This window comes from Chrysochloris asiatica, unplaced genomic scaffold (assembly GCF_000296735.1).
Source record: "Chrysochloris asiatica unplaced genomic scaffold, ChrAsi1.0 scaffold00038, whole genome shotgun sequence".
Classification (NCBI taxonomy): domain Eukaryota; kingdom Metazoa; phylum Chordata; class Mammalia; order Afrosoricida; family Chrysochloridae; genus Chrysochloris; species Chrysochloris asiatica.
The window spans coordinates 14,634,159-14,650,490 of NW_006408556.1; the positions used below are offsets into that span (position 1 = coordinate 14,634,159).

At 40.9% G+C, this 16,332-nt stretch overlaps 1 protein-coding gene across 1 annotated transcript in view; it reads right to left on the reverse strand.

Annotated features, from left to right (window-relative positions):
• Nucleotides 1–2,753: 2,753 nt before the first annotated feature.
• Nucleotides 2,754–16,332, reverse strand: part of ZNF318 (zinc finger protein 318) — a 39,815-nt gene continuing 26,236 nt past the window's right edge. The window contains exons 8-11 of the mRNA XM_006860487.1: nucleotides 7,830–8,033; nucleotides 7,269–7,368; nucleotides 6,330–6,448; nucleotides 2,754–6,032 (exon numbers count right to left, since the gene is read on the reverse strand). Coding sequence (XP_006860549.1) covers nucleotides 2,754–6,032; nucleotides 6,330–6,448; nucleotides 7,269–7,368; nucleotides 7,830–8,033 — 3,702 coding nt within the window. The remainder of the gene's footprint in view (nucleotides 6,033–6,329; nucleotides 6,449–7,268; nucleotides 7,369–7,829; nucleotides 8,034–16,332) is intronic.

Genomic DNA, 16,332 nt, shown 5'->3' on the forward strand with positions numbered 1-16,332 from the left:
AGCTCATTTATATTTAAGCTCTTCTACGGAGTCCTGGTGTGGCACTGTGGGTTAGTGCACTGGACTGTAAAATCATTTGAACTGTGAGGTCCAGCTACTCCTCAGAAACCCTACACAAGGTCACTATGAGTCAGAAACTACTGGATGGCATGTAACAACAATATAAGGTCCTTCCACCCCTTCTGTGGGAAAAAGATGAGGCTTTCTGCTTCCGTACAGATTTATAGCCTCAGAAACCCTATACAGAATTACTATGAGTCAGAAATGACTCCATAACACATCACTACCACCACCACATAGACACCTTCAGGACTTCTTATGTGGTGCTGTGGATCTGCACTGGACTGCAAACAAAAAGGCTGGCAGTTCAAGCTCACCAGCTGCTCCTCAGAAACCCTACACAGGGTCACTATGAGTTGGAACCAACTCAATGGTACTTAACAACAACATAGACACCTTCTGAATCAGTCTGATTTTTCAAGCTAGAAAAGTCTATTGAACTCAGGCTTCAGTCTGAAAAGTAGGTCTAGGAAGATTGCTTAGGACTACTACACATTTAGTGCTGGAAAGAACAATAAAAAAATACTTATCTGTGGCATGATGAAATAACTTTTTCAAAATCACAGAAAGGCAAATTGCTGAGGTATACGAGGGGGGTTTAAAAGTTTGTAGAAATTTTTCATTATCTTTTAATCCCATTTTTCTACCAACTTTTTGAAGACCCCTCATATTTGAAGACCCTACAAGCTGCTCCTTGGAAACCCTTTACAGGGTTATTATGAGTCAGAACTGACTCAAAGGCACTCAACAACACAGGACAAAGCAGAACTGTTCCTTCCTGTTTCTGAGGTTATAAATCTTTACGGGAGCAGACCACCTCATTTTTCTTCCATGGAATGGCTGTGGGGTTTGAACTGCCTACCTTGTGGTTAACAGCCCAATGGCTAACCCACAGAACCACCAGGGTTCTTTATTTAAGGATCTTACTTTTCCGAACCTTTCCACAATATGATGAAACCAGGATGACTTCTAAATTGACATTAGTCAAGGTTCTTGAAAAATGAAATAGCCTTCCAAAACTCAACTTAGTGATTCTGCAGCTCTGCAGATAAGAAAACAGAAATATGAATTTTTAGGAGAAAATAATCAGCAAAACTGCATTATTTTAAGAAGTGGGGCAGGGATTTGGGGAGCAAGACTCTGAAGCCTCTGTTGAGCCAGATTACAAATGCAGGCAGTAGGGATGTCAAGCTAAAAACAGGACAGAAACTAAAGAAATCTGAGGACTGAATTTCCTGACTCCCAACAGGAGCCTCAGCAAAATGACAAGTGTCTTTGGAGTGCTCAGTTCCCAGAGTATCCTGAGTAGACCCAGGATACTTCTTTTTAATATAAAAAGCTTTACATAGGAAGATACCAACACTAGGTTACTATTGCATACTCACTCCCCACCCAAGCAGCATTGGGGCACATACTGTCTAGTTTAACATTCTAACCAAGTGCTGACAGGTGGAGAAAGGATTGTTGGGAGTGGAGTGGAGCGAGGATCGGTAACAGGGCAGCAGCAGAGTTCACTCTTCTAGTTTTTCAGAATCAAATAAATGTGTGTGGTTTCAAAACAACAACAAAAAAATCCAGAAAGAAACATGAGACTAATGCATTTATTCCAAGTAATTAACACACTAAAAATAAAAGTTAAACATGTCCAAGGCAACATATGAATTCTTTAATCTTGTTAACAAAATGTACAACCAAAAACATCACACTATAGTGGAAATAATTTGGGAAAGGGAGAGGTAGAGGAGATACATATGAGTTTGTGGAACAAAGAATGAGTCCAATCCCAAAACAAGTTTCCAATCATCTACCTCTTCAGAGAACAAATAAATGGTTGCCAAACAATTTAACACAAAGTGTTACTGGCTCATAATACAATGAACAAAATACAATGAACAAAAGACCATTTCAAAAGTAAAAATAACCCCAAAAGTATATCTGATTCTGGCATTGAATCATGAATAAGCCTTACCGATTTGCTGTCTTCCGAAAGTGAATCTGCTACATTTTCATCCATGTTTATTGAGGCCATTTCCAAATAGGTTTGTAGTTAGCAGGATCATCTCCAGCATAAGCAATAGTAAGGGAAGTATGGGGGCTGACATGCCACAGAGAAGTAAACAATAAACAAAAGAGCTACTCACACTGCATTTCACACAATGTTAAGGCAGGCCCATCCAAACCAGAAGCCTGAAAGATATTTCTTCATCTTCATCAGAAGTTTTTCATTTCAGAAGCTTTGTAGTGTTTCTTCCAGAGATCCAACAGCTGCCCAGGAAATTGGGTGGGAATACAACATAGCAATTGGAGAAGTCAGCTGTCTCCCTCCTCCCCCAAATTCCAGAAATAGCAAAATCAAAACCAAAATACAAGCAAAACACACTGTGTGAAGTCAGACAGACATTTGATTTTAATGACAAAGAGGAAATAAATTGTCAAAAAAGTGTAACAGAAAATACTTTTTTTTACAGATAGGTATTGAAGAGTTATGACTGATCTGTCTGATATTTTAAGGAGAAAGGAATACAAAGGAAAGAGGGTAATTTTTTTAGCTCCCTTGGATATGTACTGTAAGATGCTAACTGCATCTCTTGGTGTAGGTTCCAGAAGAGATAGCCAAAGAGTGCTGGATCATCTGGACACCAATTTCTAGAAGCCAATTTGATTCATCCACAAGTAACTCTGAGTATGTAATTTTAGTTGTGTACACTGGATTCCATAAGATCCTGTATGGTATCAACTGTTGCTTCTTGTGTAGGTATTTGCTGAGGGATCATATTACCTTCAACCTGCTCCCTTGCAGGAGATTCTGAATTGTCCTCATCTCCTTGAGGCATTGCTACCTCTGCAATAGAAGCATGTGGTATTTCCAGTTGTAGTGGTCCTATCTCTAAAGAGCTACACTCAGGAGGGTCACCTGGCTCTGAGAGAGGAGAACACAACTTGTCTTTCTGAATTCCAGATGTCCGTGTAACAAAGTCAACAAGGTCTGGAAGGCAAGGAGATGGCCCAAGGCCTGAAGAGTTAACTGTTTCTGATTCCAATCTACGTGACTCTTGCTGTAATTGTGAAGTTTCTTCTACTTCCTCATGCATCATTCCTCCTGCTAACAGGTCAAGGGCCTGGTGGGTTACCTCTAGGGATCCCAAGCCAAGGTCATTTTCTATAGGCAGTCTAGTTTTTACAATGTTAGGAATGATCCTGTTATTTCTGGGATTAGATGAGTTTTGCTCATCCTCTGCCCCAAAGTTAAGCACCACAGGTTTTGAAGTATCTAATGGAAATCCAGAAAAGGATGGGATTGGTTGAAAGCCAGCAGAAGTGGAAGGATTACATCCTGTATGTGATGTAGAATTTTCTTGACACACTTTGTGAGACAGAGCAGTTGGGGATCTATGTGCTGGTTCTACCTTTGTACTGCAGAAATCAACACACATATCTCCTAGATTCCCCAGGGCAGCAAGTTCCTCTAATTTTAAGTCTGTAGCTTCAAAGTCTTCGGAGGTTTTGGTTTCTATTGTCACTGTTAATTCTGGATGCCTATCTCTTAGTTCAAGGACTTCTGATTCTGATTTTTCTGGGTTCTCCCAGGTCTCTGGTTTCTGCTTATTCTCATCCCAAACGGCCACTTTATAAATCATTTTACCCTGAAATCCCTTTGATCTTTCTCTCTTTAATTTGAGGGTTCTGTACCTACAAATCCTGGAAGCTGACTCTGGAGCCGAGTTTTCTAGCCATTCTTCACCACCAACTGAAACTCCTTGCTCATGTGGACTGTCTGTTAAGTATACATCTGATCTGACTGAGGCAGAATTTTTCAGAGGCTTATTTTGCGGATTCTCTAGTGAAGACCTAGCTTCTGATGAAAGTGAGTCTCTTTTTAACTTTGTGGAAGAGGGAGGCTGTGTACTCAATCCGATCATTACTTTACTTTGAGTTTCATTTTCGGTCATCAATTTCTTGGACTGTTCAGCCTCTTTCTCAGTCATCAGCAACTTGAGCTGTTCCACCTCTCCCTTCCACATGTATCTGTTTCCATCATTCACTTTGGAGTCCTCTATGCTGTGGGGTTTAATGTTGATACTCATTTCCTTTTCTACCATCTCCACAGAGAGTTTTGCTCCAGTTTTTTTTAGTTCTTCTGTGTTTGTTTCTACCTCACCTTTTCTATAACCCTTAGATTGGTAGAGGTCTTGAGTTTCCTCATCTTGGTTACCAGATTCTATGAGGTGGATTCCAACCAACTTTTGAGATCCCATGGTATGACAGTGTATATCTGACCTCTGAGGGACTGGTTCTACACCAAGTTGTCCTGGCTCTCCCAGGTCAAGCTTGAGTTTTCCCTCTGGAGACACACCATTATTAGTGTCACTTTGTAGAGAACTCGAAGTCCACATTGCCGAAGTATCTGTCTTTGAGGAAATAGTTTCATAATGCCTGCTTTGGTACAACCTTGTCAGAGGTTGCAGAAAGCCATGGCTGCTCTCTCTGCCTTTTGGGTCTATGTGTTCTACAACTGACCATTTCCCTAAGGACACCAGAGTTTTTGCAATGGGCTTTTCAGGGTTGCTGACTGAAGTAGCAGTGACTACACCCTTATCTTGGGACAATTCCTCTTGGAATGCATTGCTGTTCAAAGTAGAAGTGGAAGAGTTGTTTGAACTTTCTGCTCTGGACAGGTTGTTATTTTCCTCATTGGCCAACAGACAACTGCTCAGCTTAGTCTCAGGGGTCCCTTTTCCACCACTGCTGTAGAATATGTCATATAGGTCCTTAGCATTGGCTGTGGCTAAGCATGAATTTCGTTTCTCCAATTTTTTGGCTTGTTCACTGAAAACACTTGAAAGGGGTGGAGGAGGACGTACTAACAAAGAGAATAGGGCTTGGTCCCGGTCACTTTCACTCACCCCAGGGGCAGTCTCATCGGAAGGAATGGCAGCTACTTGTGCTGAGGCCACAATAGCTACGGGCAACACTGGGTTCAAAATGTTAGAAGCCAGGATGCTTGGACAGAGAGTCTGAGATTCAGTTGGGTTCAATTTTACTGGAGCCAAGACAGCATTTGATTGAGTAGAAGATGGGGAAGCTGGATGAGGTATAACTGGGGGTGGTGGAGGGGGTGGAGGAGGGGGTGGTGGAAGAGGTGGTAGCATTTGCTCAGGTATATGGGAAGGCTCATTCTTTTCAGCCAGCACAGTTTTTTCCTCTGGAGACCCTTTTAGAATCACCTCTTCCCCTCCAAATGCTTTAGAGATGATGTCTGGAGGCAAAAGGAGATCAGACGAAGACTCTTTAACTACTGGCAGAGGCTTAGCTGTGGTTCCAGATGACTTGATAGACAAAAAAGTGTTAAGAGGAGCAGGCTTGCTCACTGTGGCTGCACCTGACTTACGAAGTACTGTGAATGGGATTGGCAGGTTAGGCCGGATCTTAGTTAGGGTTGAAGTTGTCACAACAGGCATCCAAGGGCTGGTATGTGCAACAACAGTTTTCCCAGACAGCTTGATTTTGATGGGTTTTGTCTTCCCAGCTTCAGCTTTGTGATCTTCTTTGTCCTTACTGTTTTCCACAATCTCTTCCTTAGGGACACTTGAGGCCACCACCAAACTTTTTTCCTCCTCTTTTTCTGGCTTCTTCCAGCTGAACTTTCCAAAAGATGAAGACGTTGGTGATTCCTTCTTTACTTCTTCTTTTAATTGGAGTTTAAGGTTAGCCTTCCTTTTACTTTCTACCTTTTCAGGGGACTTCCTACCCTCAGAGAGCTGATCCTCTCTATCTGGAGAGACCTTGTCATCCTCCTTTACTTCTGTCATGACTTTTGCCTTTTTTTCTTTCTTTTCCTCCTTGGGTTTCTCACTAAGTTTGCGCTTAAGCTCACTCTGTCGTCGCCGTTCTGTCTCTAGGACCACAGCCAAGCCAGCTTGACGGTCCAGATTCCGCCGCTCTTCATATAATGGGTTTTCATCCACATATTTCTGGGAAGAGAAAAGGTAAAGGCTCAACAATTGGTCAAAATACTACAAAGGAAAAAAATATCTTGACCCCACCACTATCAGAATTCATCTAATGGAAAATCCCTAAAATCATCTTCCTCAGGGGCATTAGAAGTCCATTAACTTAGCAGCTTTCACTCTTAAGATTGTGGAGGTCTTCCTAATGATTACATGGAAGAAATGTCAGTGATTTTTTTCTGGCTCTGAAAATGCTGTTTGACAAGTCAAAAGAACTGCTGCAAAAAGTGGGAAACTCCATAGGCTGCTACAAAGACGAACCTTATATTTCTCATTGTGTTGGTGACCTTTCACATGTTGCTCTCCAGAAACTGGATCTCCAAAAAATTCCTCACAAAGCTGACAGTAATATCCAGTGATGGGAATCAGGAACTCAGAGCCTGGAAGTAGCAGAAGAGAGTCAAGGAAATAAGTTATTTCCACTCAGATTCACAACTACCAAAGGAAATCCCAACTCTCTCTGCATTAAAATAGTATGGAAGACAGGATTGTACCCACTTTGGAATCAATAGTAGCATTTAGATGAATGAATCTTAATGATACATTCTTTCCAAACTAATGTCAGAACTCTGAACCTCTGTCCCCTCAACTTTTGGGAAGAGTAATTGATTCAGCAGTCTTTTCTGTCAAACCCATTTCTGTTGTTGATTACCCTCAAACTCCAACAAACACTAAGCATCTTAAACAGTTTGAAAACTACTCCCAAGACATTTAGCCCAGAAGCATTTGTAAAGAATCTCTCAAGTTGGTATTAATTAGTCAGGAATTTATCCTGTCTAGATCTGAAGGATGTAGCAGCATGGACTACTTTATGGAGATATGAAATTGGGGACTTTAAAGGCAAAAGAGCTTTCTACTTCTTAGTTGAAAAGGTAGCTAAAATAAATTACTGTCCTTGTTTTGAAATCTGGATTTCAAATAAACCAAGAGTAAAGACAGTTATTCTGTTACATTTTAGAGTGGTGTGTTTATATATTAATAGATTTTTGGTCTTATGGATATAGATTATTCTTGTCTGGTTTACTGTCTTGTCTATTTATTCAGGACCTACAGTAGATTACTTGTACGCAAAATGCATTTTCATAGCTTTGTTTGAAAAAAATGGCTACGGCACACTTTCTGCTGCTTTCTAATAACTTAGTTCAAGGATGCCTCTTTCTTGGTTAAGAAAGCTACAAAGGAAGCTGGGAGGAAACATACCTTTTGCAGGAACAGTTATCTTGTCAGTGCGCTTTACAGCATCTTGCTTGGCCTCACTCTGGGTCTTTGAAGCCCAAGGTCTGTTGTAGGGATCCAGGGTCTATTTGCAAGAGGCAGAGGCGCTCACACAACAGCACTAAAACCTCAATAACCCACTTTTCTTTTTCCCTCACATAAGACCAGGAGATCACAAGACTCAGTTACCCACCCTCATCCCCCCTCTGCCAACTGTTTAAACGGAAATCACCTGTGGAAAAGGTAAACATATATTAGAGCAAGTACTAGCAATGAATAAAATGAAACAAAAATCAGATTTTCAAGGAATCAAAAGAGGCAAAAACCTCACTTACACTTGTCATGGTGTGTTTAGCTACAAGTCAGGTCCCCTGGGCAGAGCCCTGGGGGATGGTATCTCCTTTGTTGATATCTCTTGGCTCTTCAGATTGGGGCTCCTACCCACAAGAGGATGTTTCCTTTTCCAGCTTTGTTATGTAGATGAGGGTATAGAAGTTTCAGGGTAAGGAGGAGGAGAGTGGAAATAACAGAGGGCAGGACACCTACCTGTGCATGCTTCTTATTGTGCATATGGGTGAAGAAGTCAAACATGGTCCCACAAATGGTATTGCAGTCTTTGCACCAGTGATTTCCAGCATCATAATACTCATAAGTAGTAGTGGGCTGATCAGACTGCTTAGCAGTTGGTTGGGGGCTCTCAGCAGGCTTGGGGCTCTTAGCACAAGACTTCTCATTGTTTACTTTTGATTCCTAGAGGGGAAAAACTTGCACTTGAAGGAGTTCAAAGTGTCTATATCTGTAGTCTTTCAGAAAAAAAGCACACCACAAAAAAGGCAACTGTCAACATGTGAATTCGAATTCACAGAGGACCCTGGAGTTTAGGGTAGAACTGTGCCCTAGAGTTTCCAGGGCTGCAAATCTTTACAAATGCAGACTGCTGCATTTTTCTCCCATGGAGTAGCTAGTGGGTGCAACCGCTAACCTTTTAGGTAGTAGCTGATCACTTAACCACTGAACTTCAGGGATCCAAGTACAGTAATAAAAACCACTGCCACTGAGTTGATTCTGACTCAGTGACCTTTACCACAACGTTGTTAAGTGCCAAGGAGTCAGTTACAACTCATATCCACGCTGTATAGGGTTTCTAAGGAGCAGCTGGTGGATTTGAATTGCTGACCTTGCAGCTAGCAAGGGCAGCAGTTCAAGCTCACCAGTCGCTCCTCGGAAACCCTATATTGGGTCACTATGGGTTGAAGCGTATTTATCTATTTATCGGCACTTAACAATAATGTGGTAAAGGTCACTGAGTCAGCAACTCAGTTAAGTACTATAAAGGAGCTCTGGTAGTGTAGTGGTTATATATCAGGTGCGAACCTTAAGGTCAGCAGTTTGAAACCACCAGCTGTTCCACGGGAGAAAGATGAAGCCTTCTGTTCCTGTTAAGATTTACAGCCTCGGAAACCCTGTACAGGGTTTGCTATGGGTATGAATCAACTCGACAGCACTTAACAACAATGGAGACAGGAATGGGTAGAATAGGGATGGGTTGTTATTGTTGTTAAGTACCATGGAGTCGGTTCTGACCCACAGTGACCCTGCACAAGGTTTCCGAGGCTACAAATCTTTACGGGAGCAGAAAGCTTCATCTTTTACCCATGGAAAAGCTGGTAGTTTCAAACTGCCAACCTTGAGCAACCCGATCCTTAACGATTCCGCTACCAGAGCTTTTTACTCTATAACCTTGCCAGATGGCAAATGTGTTTCCTATACAACTACATAAATTCAAATTTTAAAGCATAATGACAACTAGGGAGGAGAGAAAAACCAAAAGGAGAAAAATAACTGATAAGTTAAGAAACGTAAACGCAGAAAATAGACAATAGTGAGTTCCCTTATCACTGATGCATCGTAGTATAGAAAATAGGAAAGCAGAGCAGGATAGAGTAAAGATAAAGTAGAAAATCTTCTATGTGGAATAACTTTAAGGAGTCTGGATAAAATATTTCTAACTGCCTAAAATACCATCATCAGTATTTAACATCTTTGAGTTAATATGCTGTTTTAAAGTGCCATCTAGTCAGTTCCAACTCATAGCAACAATGTATGGGGTTTCTGAGGAGTGGTTAGTGAGCTTGAACTGCTGACCTTGCAGTTCACACCGACCTTGCAGTCTAGCACATTAATCCACAGCGCCACACCAGGATTCCTTCAATTAATATGAATCCTCTTTAAAAACACAGGAACCTTCTAACATTGCTATCAAATATAATAAATGCTTTACTATAAGTTAGAGAGCTGGGGAAAAGGCACCTCAGAAGTAAGAATCTGGGCTAATGTCAGTAAGGCACAGAAAAAAAGATAAAAATTCTGGAATACAGATTGGGTAAATATGAATGGGGTTCTGTAGTACACAAAATGAAGGAAATGGGTACCTGGATAACTGGCTAAGAGGGAAGAGAACACAGGATGGAGAAAGAGAAACAATTAGGACAGCAAACATAATCATTAACTTCTACAGTTCCATTCACAGGCACTGAAAAGATCATATCCACTAGGCAGAGAAACAGTGGGAATATTACCAGTCACCATCTTTCTGGAGGATAACCCAAGATTACATATTAAACCAAACCAGATCCATTACCATCAAATTGATTCTGACTCACAGTGATTTTACATAGCGTTTCGGAGGCTCCAAATTTTTATGGGAGCAGAAAGCCTATTCCTTCTCCTGTGGAATGGCTGGTGGTTTCAAACTGCTGACCTTGAGCCAAGTAGACCAATGTAAAACCCATTACACCACCAGGGCTCCTACCTTAAAATTCTATATCCAGCAATTCCACTCTTGGCATTCAGCATAGGAATTTATTATGTTAACCAACTGGTGACTGGTTTAAGTAAGTTTTGGTATACATACAACAATAAAAACACAGTAAGGGTGTTAAAATTGATAATAATAGAAGTCTGTTCACTGACATGGAAAGATGGTCATAATATAATGAGAAATTGTTTTTGTTGTTAAATGCTGTCGTGTTGGTTTCAACCCATAGCAATCCTATAAAGGGTTTCCGAGGAGCAGTTGATGAGTTTGAACCACTGACCTTTAGGTTCAAACTGACCTTGTGGTCGAGTGCTTATCCTACATTACCCCACACTAGGACTCCGTAATGAGAAAGTAATAAAATATACATGAGTAATAATAAGCATATGCAAATACGTATAAAATTACAAATGTCACCTTATCCAAAAGACCATTCCTAACCACTGGTGGTATAATAGGTTACTTGTTGAGGTGCTAACTGCTAGGTCACCAGTTTGAATCCACCAGATGCTCCACAGTAGAAAAAGGAAGCTTTCTGGTCCTGTAAAGAAAACCTTACACAGGGTCACCATGAGCCAGAACAAATTCAATGGCAGTTAACATTATTACATAACACACATTTGTTTACTATCTGTTTTCTCCTAATTCACGAGAACAAGGACTTTTGCCTGTATTGCTCTCTGCTATATTCCCAATGAAGTCCCGGTGTGACACTATAGGATAAGCACCGGACTGCAAGGTTAGTGGTTCAAACTCACTAGTCGCTCCTTGGAAACCCTACACGGGCCGATTCAACGGCATTGAACAGCAACAACGATATTCCCAATTATCTAAAACAGTGCCTGATGCCATCTTGGTCATCAATAAATATTTGTTAAATGAATTAATGAACAGAAGAAGGGCTTGGAATAATATACACCAAAGTATTAATAATGGTTGTTTCTAAGGGAATAGCAGCAACACGTGTGTTTGTTGTCCTGTGGTGGCTTTCATGTTGCCTTGATGATGGAAGTGTTGCCACCAGTACTCTAAATATCAGAAGGGTCACCAATAGTGGACAAGTTTCAGCAGAACTTCCAGACTAAGACAGACTATGAAAAAGGAGATGCGGGATATTTCTGAATGCTTAGTCACTGAAAAACTTATGAATAACAATGGAACACTGTCCAATACAGTGCTACAAAATGACAACATTATGAATAGCAGATCACTGTCAGATATAGTGTTGGAAGATAAGTCTCTCAGGTTGGAAAGCACTCAAAATATGATTGAGAAAGAGCTGCCTCCTCAAAATAGAGTTGACCACTGTGACGTGAATAGAGCAAGCTTTCAAGACCTTCATTTACTGATGGTTCACAACTCAAAATGAGGAGAAACAGCTACAAACATCTAGTAAGAATCAGAACACGGAATGTACAAAATATGAATATAGGAAAATTGGAAGTTATTAAAAATGAAATGGAAGAAAGCCATCAAGGCAAGCAATCAAGTCCCTTCAGGACAAGCCCCCCTCTAAGACTGAATTCAAAGGGAACACATGAGCAGGTATATAAGCTTGCTAGCAGCCACACTGGTCTACTGGTGAGTGGAAGAGGGGGAAAGGAAGCAATGAAGAAATGGGCTGAGTTCAACCACATTCTATAGATTCCCATTGACCTGGATATGAGAGAGAGAAGAGGAAGGACTGGTTGTTCCAAAGTGTGGTGAGACCTGGGGACACTTGAGAGCCCATGGACAAGGACATTGTCACAGAGGGCTATAGATGAGAGTGAAGCATCCAGCTGATATGAAGTGAGGGGAGACACACAAGAACACCGAAACTTGCAGATAGTACCCATCTGACCTAGCCTCGATGGCTTGATAATCAGAACTGGACTTGTTGATGTTGTTGTTAAGTGCCATACAGTCGGTTCCGACCCATAGCGACCCTATATAGGGTTTCCGAGGAGCAGCTGGTGAGTTTGAACCACCAACCTTTAAGTTTAAACGGCTTTGCAGTCTGGCGCACTAACCCGCAGTGCCACACCAAAACTGGACTAGAGGAAGATAAAAAAGACAACAATTTTTGATAAAAGAAATGAGGGTAAATTGCTACAATTTGATGAACTTGACCTATATTCATGGAGGCAGTAGCTCAAATACCAACAGAGAGGGAAGGAGTCTTCACATCAAGAATCAGTGCTATCCCCCTCTGTATGCAGGGTAATAGGGACGGGCAACTTAGACATAACTACCTAAAATGAGGGGGCATTAAAGGCACCAAGTGACTGGCTTACAAAGTTTCAAGAGGGAGTTTAGTTTAAGAGTGTGGGGGGAAGACAGAGTACCCACTGAATAGTTTTCATCTTGTCTAGATGGGTCTGGTATAAAAAGAAGGGAATAAGATTCTTATAATTCAACAGTGAGTAATTGTTATCATGACTAATTGCGACCATCACAATTGTAGAGGCAAAAGTTTTGTAACAAAAACAAGGGAGTAGTTAATCTTACAGTGCAGAAACAGAGGACCCTAGGACCATCAAGGGAGAAGAGAACAAGTGGAATGCAGGACCTTATCCAGAGAAGTAGTGACACCAGAGATGGAGGCAGAGATGGGGACATGGAGAGAAGGAGCAACTGAGGACTCTAGATTCACGGAAAGACAGGGACTGAGAGCTGGCAGCTAGGAGGCAGACTTGCAGAATATGCCCTTTGGTGGTGTGTATGCCTAAGTGTTTAAAAAAAAAAAGAGAGAAAACTAAAAAGAATAGAGAGAAATACTGTTAACTGATAGTACATGGAGGGTATTATAATCATTGTAATGAAACAAAGTGTATGATTTGTTGAATATAAAACTGATGGTCTGCTCTGTAAACTTTCACTCAATTCACAATAAAAACTTAAAAAGAAAATGGAACACATAGAGATTGATACCCTAGGCATTAGTAAGCTAACATGAACAAATGGTATTGGCCATATGGTGTACTATGTCACGAATGACGAATTCAAGCAGAATGGTGTCGCACTTATCATCAAAAAGGAACATTTCACAATCTGTTTTGAAGTACAACGCTGGCTGTGATAGTATAATATCCATACGCCTATAAGGAAGACCAATGAATACCACTATTATTCAAATTTATGCACCAACCACTAAAGCCAGTGATGATGAAAACTGAAGAACTTTACCAACTTCTTCAATCTAAAATTGATCAAACAGATCAAATCTAAAAAATGCAATCAAGATGCATTGGTAATTACTGGTGACTGAAAAGTGAAAGTTGTAACTAGGAACATCAGTAGTTAGACAATATGGCCCTGTTGAAAGAAATTATGCTGGTGATCACATGGTAGAATTTTGCAAGAACTTACTCATTGTAAAACCTTTTTCAACAACATAAAAGGTGGTTATACAGGTAGACCTTACCAGAGGGAACACACAGGAATCAAACTGACTACTTCTGTGCGAAAAGACAGTAAAGATCAGTACCATCAGCAAAAACAAAGCCAAGTGCAGACTGTGGAACAGAACATCAATTGCTCATATGCAAGTTTAGAATGAAATTGAAGAAAATTAAAACAAGTCCACAAGAGTCAAAATATGAATATATCCCACCTGAATTCAGAGATCATCTCAAGAATCAGATTTGATGCATTAAACACTAATGACCAAAGACCACAAGAGTAGTGGGAGAACATCAAGAAAGAAAGCAAAAGGCCATTCAAAAGACAAGAAATGAAAGGGAAGTGAGGGAATAACAGCAATGAAGCGGCAAGCTAAGCCCTACAATGTTCAATAGACTTCTGTGAACCTGGGTGAAGACCTGGTTGGCCAGCAGTGTGACAAGACCTGGAGACTCTTGGGCCCAGAGTCAGTGACATAGCTACAGAGGACTAGAGTGGAGAGTGAAGCGTCCAGCTGGTAATAAGAGAGGGCATATGAACAAGAACACCCACACTTGCAGATAGTACCCACTTAACCTGGCTTCAATGACTGGATGATCAGAGCTCAACCAGAAGAAAAAAGAAGAGGAAAAAAAGAGCAATCTGATACAATTTGATGAACTTGACCTACACCTATGGATGCAATAGCTCAAAAGAGGGAACAAATCTTTACAGCAAGGATCATTCCCACCCCCCTCCATACACAGAGTAGACAAGGATGGGAAACTTAGACATTGCCTACCCAAAATGGGGGCTACAAAGGCAAGAAGTGACTGGCTTACAAGTTTTCAAGAGGAAACCTAGATTTAGAGGGCGTGAAGGAAGGTAGAATCTCCACTGAGTAGTATGCAATCTGTCTAGGCGGGGCAGATGAAATGAAATGCAGATGGGTCTCTTGTGATACAATAGTGAATAATTGTTATCAGGACTGCTTGTGAGGGTTGGAAATGTAAAGGCAGATGTTTTGTAGCAAGGAGGGGGGAAAAAATAGAAAGGAAATGAAAGACGAAAAGAGATGTCAGAAGAGACTCTGAAACTTGCTCTTGAGCACAGAGAAACTAAAGTGAAAGGAAGAAATGAGGAAGTAAAAGAGCTGAACAGAAAATTTGAAAGGGCACTTTGAGAAGTCAAAGTCCAGTATTATAATGAAACGTGCAAAGACCAGGAGTTAGAAAACCAAACGGAAAGAACACACTAAACATTTCTCAAACTGAAAGAACTAAAGGAAAATTCAAGCCTTGAATTGCAATATTGAAGGATTCTATGGGCAAATACTGAACGATGCAGAAAGCATCTAAAGAAGATGGAAAGAACACACAGAGTCACTGTATAATAAAGAAATGGTCTATGTTCAAACATTTCAAGAAGTAGCATATAAGACCTACACTTATGGATGCAGTAGCTCAAAAGAGGGAACAAATCTTTACAGCAAGGATCATTCCCATTCCCTTCCATACACAGAGTAGACAGGGATGGGCAACTTGAACATGGCTACCCAAAATGGGGGGGAGGGAGGCTACAAAGGCAAGGAGTGACTGGCTTATAAGCTTTCAAGAGGGAAGCTAGATCCACAGGGCGTGGAGGAAGATAGAATCTCTACAGAGTAGTACCCAATCTGTCTGGACCAGGCTGATGAAAGGAGATGCAGATAGGTCTCTTGTGATATAATGGTGAATAATTATTATAACAGGACTGATTGTGAGGGTTGGAAATGTAAAGGTAGATGTTTTGTAGCAAAAGGAGGGAAGTGACTGACTGCAGTCTAGAAGCAGAGGTCCCTGGGACCATCAAGGGAGAAGAGCAGAGAGCGGGAGCCTACCCAGAGAGGCAGTGACGTCAGAGATGGAGGCAGAGACAATAATGTGGAGAGATGGAGTGGGTGGGGACTTTAGACCCAGACAGGGAGAGTGGCTATGTGCTGACGACCGGGGGCAGGCTTGCAGGGTATACCATTTGGTTGGTTGATTATGCATAGAGGGGACTGTAACCATGGCAATCAAACAACATACGATAGGATGAATGTAAAACTAATATTCTCCCATGTAAACTATCACATAATTCATAGTAAAACATTAAAAAAAAAGAAGTAGCATATGATCAAGAATAGATGGTACGTAAGGACTAAGTTCAAGCTACACTGAAGGCATTGGGAAAAAACAAGGCTCCAAGAGTAGATGGAATATAAATTGCAATCTTTCAACAAACTAATAAAGCACTGGAGGTGTTCACTCATCTATGCTAAGAAATTTGGAAGACTGTAGCCTGGCCAACAAATTGGAAAAGATCCGTATTTGTGCCCCAAAAGAAGTGACCCCATGGAATGCAGAGATCATTAATATCACATGCAAGTAAAATTTTGCTGAAGATAAATTAAAAATTGTTACAACAGTATATTGACATGAAACTGACAGAAATTCAAGCCAGATTCAGAAGAGGATATGGAACTAGGGATATCACTGTTGACGTCAAATGGATCTTGGCTAAAAGCAGACAACCAGAAAGTTGTTTACTTTTGTTTTACTGACTATGCAAAGACTTTCAACTGTGTGGTTCATGACATACTATTGGTAACACTGTAAAAAATGGGTATTCCAGAACACTTAATTGTACTTATGAGAAACCTGTACATAGATAAGAGGCAGTCATTAGAACAGACCAGGGGATACTGCATGGTTGAAAATCAGGAAAAGATGTAAAAGCCAGGGTAATATTCTTTCACTGTATTTATTCATTCTGTATACGGAACAAATAATATGAGAAGCTAGATTATGTTGCAGACCGTGAAGGCCTGGTCAGAGGTTTGAGGCC